Source organism: Vigna umbellata, chromosome 1, assembly GCF_029865625.1.
Source record: "Vigna umbellata cultivar VRB3 chromosome 1, Vumbellata_1.0, whole genome shotgun sequence".
Lineage (NCBI taxonomy): Eukaryota > Viridiplantae > Streptophyta > Magnoliopsida > Fabales > Fabaceae > Vigna > Vigna umbellata.
Window position 1 is genome coordinate 39,340,471 of NC_142165.1, and position 9,413 is coordinate 39,349,883.

At 31.9% G+C, this 9,413-nt stretch overlaps 1 protein-coding gene across 1 annotated transcript; it reads left to right on the plus strand.

Moving 5' to 3' along the window:
• The first annotated feature begins 7,965 nt into the window (after nt 1-7,965).
• LOC148205316 (uncharacterized) lies at nt 7,966-9,196 on the plus strand. Its single transcript, XM_088112630.1, has 2 exons — nt 7,966-8,634; nt 9,137-9,196. The coding sequence occupies exons 1-2, from the start codon at nt 7,966-7,968 to the stop codon at nt 9,194-9,196; spliced, it is 729 nt and encodes a 242-aa protein (XP_087968756.1).
• The last annotated feature ends 217 nt before the right edge of the window (nt 9,197-9,413 follow it).

Consider the following 9,413-nt stretch of genomic DNA (forward strand, 5'->3'; position numbering starts at 1 on the left):
AGAGAAGAAGAGGTATTGACTAATTAGTTTTGGTTGGTAAAAATAGCGGTGTTGACCATACAGTCGGTTTGATTGAGTTTTGAAAACAACAATATTTAATTTCATAAAGAAAATACAATTTGATTTGAATATTGGAAAAACGAAATTTGATATAGTAATTTAAAATAACTTTGATTTATATTAGATTAAATTAATTTTAACGTATATGTATATAACTTTGGTTTATATTAGATTAAATCAATTTGGAAATTATATCTGAAATTAAATTGAATTAAATATTTTTCATTCAATTTTTTCTTGAATTTTGACATTCAATTGGAGTGATCTATTATAAATAAAGATAATAATATTTTGATAATATTTTTTCATAATATTTTAATATTATCTACGTGTTATTTTATGATTGATTTACGTTAGTATTTATGATTTATTATTTTTATAATAGAATAATTTTAGATTATAAAATGATACATAAATAATTTTAAAATATTGTGAAAAAATTGATTAAAGTTTCATTATCTATATATAAATAAATAAATAAATACATTAGAGATAAAGAAGGAAAACTGAAGAAAAAGTGACGTGAGCTGTTACTCTGCAATACAACACTTATTGCTGTTTTATTAATGACCACTAATTTTATTGGCCACAAATTTCTTAGATGCATAACCCTAAAGTCGTTGCCCATGAACAACAGTGACTTATGAGTAAATGATAACGGTTGTTTATATTTATTTAAATTTTATTTTCTAATAATAGACATATTAAATAATATAGTTTAATAAAAAAAATTTAAACTTCTTCGTTAAAAATTAATTTAAACATATATTTTTTTAGATTATATGAGTTATTATTTATTATTTTATTATTATTTATTATATTGTTATTCTATTTTTTAAATAAGTATTATTTCAATATAACAGGTGCTCGTATTTATATTAATTTTATAAATATAATTAATATATTTACTTCATAAATATTTACTCTCATCTTATTTAAAAAAATTAATATTTTACTAATTTGAATATTAAAAAATATTCTACAAAAAAATTTCTTCTCTCAACAATTATTAAATAAATCTGTGTAAACAATTCAAATTCCGGATAAAATAAATTTATCTGATAGTTTAAATTACAATCTAATATATTTATAAATATCTTAAAATAGTACTTTTGAAAAAACGGATAATTTCTCAAAGATTAAACAGATATTTTTTTTCTAACATATTAAAAATTAGTTTTATTTGTAAGTAACACACTGACAAATTTATGAAATTTATAAAAATTAGAAATTAGATTATTATATTTTATGTTTGGGATTAAATACCAAAATCTTGGAAGGGTGGAAAGTGGGTGACGTGGCTATTTCGTTCTCGCGGTGCCCTAATTAACAGGACATTCTCGTCATCCTTTCTGTCAAACTACTTTTAAAATAGAACTTTCTGGAATCCAATTTAAATTAATCAACTTTTTAATTCTTGAAAAAATGACAAATTAATTTAAGATACAAAAATAATTATATAAAATAATTTATTTCTAATACAAATATAAGGGTAAGAGTTTTTAGTTTGTACATAAAATTCTTCATCTAATTTATATAAAAGTGAGTTAGTTTGGGTTCTATCAAATTATAAATAAAATTCAACCTAATTCGATTAGATTAAATTATGAGTAACCCAATCCAATTAACATCCCTAAATTTTGGTTAAATTTGTCCTAAATTCAAAGAAAAACATTTGGTAATATACTGAAACTTTTTACAACAAAAGGTTTTTATCACAAATTTTTTAAAATAAAAAAAAATCAAATATAAAATATGATTAGAAAGTATTTAAAAGTGTTTTTCTAATTAAGAAATTTAATTATCGATTAACATGTATCGTTAAACGTGTATTAGTAAGTTTTTAAGATATTGCTAAACTATATATTAACTTTGTTTTGTTAAGTTTTATGATTTATTATGATTTGTTGTTTGTATATTTGAAGAGATATATAGTCAATATTTCACATTTGATTTAAACTTAGTTTTTATTGTCATTATGTTGAATTAAAGAACAATGATTTTGACTGGTTAAACTAACATTACTTGTTTATTATAGTTGAGTGGACTGATTAACTAGTTGAAATGCAATTAATTCAATATCAAGCAATATAGTTACTATAAAAATAGGATATGACGTTGGAGAAAAATGTAGAAGTTTCTTATAGAAGAAATTAATAAAGTAGAAGAATTCCATTGGATTTGTTCAAAGTGACATGACTCGGTGCAAATCAAAAATCGTAAAATTGAATAAATAATAAATAAAAAAAGAAAGAGATAAGAACATTAATGAAAAAGGTAAAGCAATGATATGATAATAAATGCTTAAAGGACGATAATTATAAAAACAAGAGAAATGATAATGGCAAGGGCGGCGCTTTTTGTCCTTAACTACTAACCCTTTTCATTATTCTCATCAATTATTCTAATTTTACTTCACTATGTCTATGGTTGTTTATTTTTTTCTATTTGTTCTATATGCATTAAATATATTATTGTTTTTTAATTCTTTACTTCATTTTATTTCTATAAACGATCAAAATATTATTTTGAAGTAAATTTAAAATTTAATTTCATTTTATAAAATTAATTTGGAAAATAAAGTTTTTATTATAAAAACTTTAATTTATCTTTTAGTTAATATAGATTTCTAACATATTTTTATTACATTGAAATATATATACCATATTAAACATTAAATGATTTGATAACAGTCAACAATAAATAACATAATCATCCATTAATTTCATGCAGTAAATTAACGAACGTTCATACTAGGCACACCACATGAATTAAATCAAATAAGCTTTCCTTACCTGGAAATGAACGAACGTTCACAGACGCACACAGACGCTCTCCACTCAAGTCCTTATCACCAATGCTCGTTAATCCACTATTCAGACGAACCCCAATACCAAAAATCAAAACCACTCCACTCTAAGAAAATAACGAACGTACAACTCAGAATTGATTTTGCATACGCGGAAAACGAACGTCCAGAGAGTGGGAAAAGGCTTACCAGCTCAGTCTGAAACGAACGGCTTTTCGGGAAGCCTTGGATGACGTTCGTCCTTCCTCTGCCGGATCCCAGAATTGGAGGAGATGAAACGGTGGTTCCTTAGAGAGAAGGTGCAGCGAACGTAGAGAGAAGCAAGAGGGAATTCAGAAACGAAAATGGTGCAGCGTGTGGAGGGTGGAGGATTTATCAGAGTCTTTCCACCTCGCCAGCGTGCGTTCACACTGCCAGCGCGCGTTCCCATTGCCAGCGTGCGTTCCCACTGCCAGCGTGCGTCGCTGAGGTGGCGCGCTCGAGGCTCGCCACGTCATCATTTTTTTTTTTTTCTGAAACCTCACAACCACGAATGGAGAGTGGTGTGTGGTGATCGTGGACCTTGGTTGTTACCATTAGAAGAAGGTGAAGATGCGTTGAAGATGGGCAACAAAAGGTTGAAGCACGAAGAGCAGATGAAGATGGAAAAGCAAAGGTTGAAGACGAAGATTGAAGATTCGGTTCCAGACACTGTATCTGATTCCATTTATCAGAAAAAAATTTGGAATGAGTGTATTCGGTTACGGGGACTGCGTATTCGGTTACGCTGCAAAATTATAGGAATGGTGGATGGTGTATTCAGTTCTTGGAGGTTGTATTCGGTTACAGGTTTTTGGGTGAGCGTGGTCTAGAGGCGGATTTGGTTACGAGCTGTGTTATTGTGCAACACCAAGTTTGATCGTTCTTCCATGCTTCGTCCATTGGGTGATCTGATATATAACATGGTTGATGTTGAGTCCTCTGGTCAGAACCTTGATTGACATCTAGAGGTCCATGAAGCAGTGCATGCAGGAGGCGGAGAATTGATCCGGCCATGGCAGTGGAAGGAGTTCGTTGTAAGTCATCACCTCTAACGTTTTCATTGTGTTGCAAGTTTTACGAAGCAAAACTGGGGGCTTGGTTAGCTGGTGAAGTTGTTGAAGACGAATGTGGTCGCTGGTGGAGCTGTTCTCAAAGAAGACAACGATGTTAAGGTGGTGGACGTTGATGAGGTCACCATGAACGTTGTTGTTTCTGAAAAATGATATAACAAGCGATTATAATGTTGCAGGTTATGACGTGCAGTGGAGTTGGAGATTGAGAGGAGTTTGATGCCTTCGTGAATATCATGGACTCTTTGCAAAGTTATCCTTGTTTATTGTGATTCGAGTAAGTGATTGTTGTGTTGTATGTGTGTAAATTGGTCTTTTGTTTTGTTTGTTCATAATGAAAGGAAATTATTATGAGTTCCACTGTTTCGTATGTTAAGCAGTTTTTATTCACTTGCATTGGTACGAAAGAGGTGGTTGTGCGTTGCATTGGTACGAAAGAAATGGTTGTGTGTTGCATTGGTACGAAAGAGGTGAAAGTGGGGGATTGTGGTGCATGAGGGCAGCGAAGTGGTTCCTTCTTATGATTCAAACTTCTTTGCAAGGTTATTGTAGGAGGATATCTTTATGTTATGGGTGCTTAAAAATAATATAGCTATCAATTGGCCTCATCACATCATGCAGCATATGTTTAAATGCAAGGCCAATGACACACCCCTACCATATGGTGTACTAATCACCCAAATCATGCAATATTGTGGAGTACATGTTGATGTCGATGCCAGCACTCATATTGGGAACTGACATCATTTTTCAATTAATTCTTTGAAGAGGTTGAATATTGTTAATGTCAACGGTGTTTAACAACACGATGTCGGTGACGATGAAGAAGAAGAGCAAGCACACCATCATGACAACCCTATGCAACCTCCTCCACCTCTTTCAAATCCTAATATGATGAGTCAATTGGCCTCATCACATCATGTAGCATATGCTTAAATGCAAGACCAATGACACACCCCTACCATATGGTGTTCTTATCACCCAAATCATGCAATATATTGGAGTACATGTTGATGTCGATGCCAGCACTCATATTGGGAACCAACATCATTTTTCAATTAATTCTTTGAAGAGGTTGAATATTGTTAATGTCAACGGTGTTTGACAACACAATGTCAATGATGATGAAGAAGAAGAGCAACCACACCATCATGACAACCCTGTGCAACCTCCTCCACCTCTTTCAAATCCTAATATGATGAGTCAAATGTGGGAAGGGGTACAAGACTTGCATAGAATACAAGGTATGGAACAAATGCAGATGCAGGTTCAACGTATTGAAGATAACTTGGCAAACCTTTCCCTCGACATGAACCACCAATTTGCTCAACTCAATTAGAATGTTAACTTGATTCTTCACCATTTAGATGATTAAGTTCATTATTATTCCGATAATCTATTACATGACTTTTTATTTCTTAAATTGATTTATGTGTTTGAAATATTGCATTACATATTTTTCAATGTTATTATCTTTCACATCAACTTTGCTATTTTTATTTATTGTCAACTTAATGATATGCAAATTAGATGGATTCTCGAATCATTGATGAACTGCAAAATCAAATTAATCAATCAAGAAGACTATGTGCTGCTCTTGAACGACATACACAGGCCATGGAGTATCGAATATCCCTGGTAAATGCTAGGATTCAATCATCTAATCCAACTATAGAAGAAATTGAAAACTTATTACGGACTATGAACATTGACAATCAGAATTTATTCAGACGGTGCTTCAACTTTTTATCTTCGCATCCATCCCATACAAGACGTCTAATAGGATGCCAATACAATATCGTTTCAATACATTACAACGATACCTCACTGAAGCAACATCATCATGAACTATTACAAATATATTTGTATGTTATTATGTTGCCACTTTTTTTGCAAAGTCGTGTAATATTATAACTTTGTTTAATTATATGTTTGTTTAAAATTAATCAATCTCACTTTTGTAACAAATAAATTTATACTACTTGGTAGTAAATTATATTACAAACAAATACTACATTTAAAATAAATTCATTTTACTACATTATAATTTTTATAATTTTTAAAAATTAATTTTAAAAATTATTTATAATTTTGGTCTCTTTATAAACATTTTTATAATTAAATATAACATTAATAAATAACATTTTATATTACTTTAATAATTATGGGCATTTTGGTAATCTTTAATTTTTAACAATTATACTAATTTTTTAAATATGTTACATCAATCAAATCCTACACTAATTCTCACAAACTTTACTTCCAAATCCACTCTCAATTACCCACAAATCCACTCAAAAAAACAACAAAAAAATTACCCTCAAATTCATTCAAATCATCTTCCCCAAATCACTAAAAAGAAAAAAGCCTAAAACATTGTTAATGGACCATGGATTTGAGAAAGGAGATTAGATTTTGTTGAGTTGATACTTCCAGCACATTTGTGAGTGAACTCCTTTCCAGTCATTTGCGACTCCGCTTGAGTTTCTAAAACTCTCCTCTGAAAAAAAATAAAAAATTATAATCTTTTATTAACATTATTGCAAATACATACTTTTATAACACAAGCAATTTCAATTTTCAAAAATATAGTACCATTTCTGTAAATAAATTGTTATATATTATATAGTATTTGTTGATGATAATCAAGTTGAAAATTTTGACAATTATTGTATGGATAGAAAATAAATGTGTTAAGATAAGGATAACCGAGAAGAAGAGTTGAATATAAACATTATTAAGATATCAGAATAAGAAGCTTCATCAGGATAAAATAACAAAAAAAAGTTTAAATGGAAGAGAAATATTGAGAGAAGAATAATTGAAGCAAATATTAAATAACAACAGGTGATATACATTTATTTAACACACAATAAATATCATAAAGAAATAAATATTTGTATTTTAAAAAATAATAATAATAATAATAATTTTAAATGAATGTAAAATTTTTATGCATATCAAAATATATTATTTAATATTAAAATTAATTCAATGAAAAGTGAATCAATAAGAATATTTGATATTTACCCAAGTAGTTTAAGACAATTATTCAATTTATGTAATTTTTTTATTTTATTATATCAAGTAACTATTACAATAGAAAGAAATATAAATAAATAAAACAAACATAAATAAAATGCGAAAAATTGAATGTATAATTTTAAACATTATAATAACATCGCGAACTATAAAAAAAACACGGTATTAATTTCAATAATTTAGATCGTAACTTTTAGGCATAATACCCAATTTTGTCCCCACTTTGGTTCGGAAATCTCAAATTAGTCCCTTTATAGAAAAGTGAGTTGAATGGATCCTTACTTGTAATTATTTGAATCTAATGAGTCCCTTCCGTTAAATAGAGGGAAACGGAGTTAGTGGACTGATGATGTGGCAGTCGTATTTGGTGAGGTGTCAATACGGAATAGTTTGCTTGCTTACGTGGTGTTAGGGTTCCCATTTCCATTTGTGGTTGTATTAAAAATTGGGGATAAAGGTTTTAGGGCTCATTTGTTCGAGACTAGGGCATGACCGAGAAAGAAGGCAGAGGCAGGCAGTGTTTCGAGATTACAAGTCATCGCGGGAACTGGTGAGAACTTGTAGACAAAGCATTTGTGAGTGGACGACCATTGGTGGGGTAAATAACGAAAAGCGACTTTGGAAGGTGCGTTTATGGTAGGTTTTGTTCTATGTTTCGTTGCTTTCGTTGTGGTCCCCCCAGAAGTTTTGATTTATTTTATGGTTTGTCTGTGTTGTGTGCCCCATTGTCAGTGCATTTGCTTTGTTTGTGTTGCGACGTTGTCGTTGTGGTCCCCCTTCATAGTGTGTGGTACTGTGTTGTGGCATTTGCTTTATTTAATGTCATAAATGTGGTTTTGTTTTGTTTGAGTTGTTTATGGTCTGTACAGTAGTATGTTTATGCTTTGTTTTTTGCTTAGATATCATTTGGGTTAAGGGTTAAGCATAGATTAACTAACTGTGACCAATTTTATATTAGATAATATGGCCAACTCAGACATTGAAGTCGTGTTTCACCATGGGGGAAAATTTGAGAATAATGGGACATTTGGATATCACTATGGTGAAACCACAACTATAAAAATAGACCCTGATCGATGGAGTTATTTTGAAATATTAAGCATTCTAAAGGAGATGGGTTATAGGAATATAAAGGACTTATGGTATTCATTGGGTCGTGGTCCTGTATTAGAAGATTGTTTGGAACCTTTATTAGATGACAAGGGTGCTTGTCATCTGATCAATATTGCTATGTTGAATGGTGAAGCTCACCTCTATGTTATACATAGGGTGTGTGAACCTGAGTATCTTCTGCAGTTGGAATGCATATCTGAACCCCAAATTGATAGACCTAGTGTTGAGGGAGAAGTTGAGAGAGAGAGTGCTGAAAAGGAAGTTCAGATAGAGATTGGTGTAGCAGATGTTGAGGCAGTGGGTGAAGCAGAGGGTCAGACAATAGCACCTGCTGTAGAACCTGAATCAGAAATGATAGAAGTTGAGGTTGATGTACTGGCTGATATAGAGGGTATGGTAGAGGATGTAGAGGATGTTGGTGTGGAGGATGCAGTGGAGGATGCAGTGGAGGATGTTGGTGTGGAGGATGTTGGTGTGGAGGCACAGGTTGAGGTAGATGATGTTGGTGTGGAGGCACAGGTTGAGGTAGAGGACGTTGGTGTGGAGGCAGAGGTTCAAGTAGAGGGAAATGGTGTGAATGTAGACGTCCAGTCTGATGTGGAGGGGCAGGCAGAAGTAGAGGGTGAGGTAGAGGGTAATGGAGTAGAAAGTGATGAGTATGATGTTAGCAGTTGGAATGGGTCCGAAGAGGATGTAGTGGGATTTGATATATTTGAAGGTACTAATGAAGTTGAAGTTGGTGGACCTAGGGGTTTATCTGACAGTGATTGGGAATCCGACAGTTTGAAGAGTGTTGTGGAAAGTGATAACACAGATGATGACAGGGATGACCATGGGGATTTTGGTGTTTTTTCAATGCCCAAAAGTATGGAACAATATAAATGGGAAGTGGGCACGTATTTCAGTGACAAAAAAGAATTTACAGAAGCTATAAGAACCTATGGAGTAGAGAATGGTAGAAAATTAAAGGTTTATAAAAATGACAAAAGAAGAGTGGGTGTCAGATGTTGTGGGGCAAAAGGGAAATGTCCTTGGAATGCATATTGTGCATATAAGGCAGCTGAAAAGACATGGCAGCTAAGGAAAATAGTAGACAACCACACTTGCAGTAGAGAATTTAACATCCGTCTAATGACTTCAAAATGGTTGAGTGGGAGGTTAGAGAAGACTATGAAAGACAATCCAAATATTAATCTGTATAACCTCCATAACAAAGTTTCTAAGAAGTGGAACATTGGTGTTTCACGGTCGACAACCTGTAGGGCAAAAGCAATGGCATCCAAACAAATAGAAGGTGA

What these genes read in the sequence shown, in the direction of transcription:
- LOC148205316 (XM_088112630.1), top strand. Translation starts at nt 7,966, where the DNA reads ATGGCCAACTCAGACATTGAAGTCGTGTTTCACCATGGGGGAAAATTT. An exon ending in ATGTTGGTGTGGAGGCACAG is followed by an intron (nt 8,635 to 9,136) that starts GTTGAGGTAGAG and finishes GTGGGGCAAAAG; the next exon opens with GGAAATGTCCTTGGAATGCA.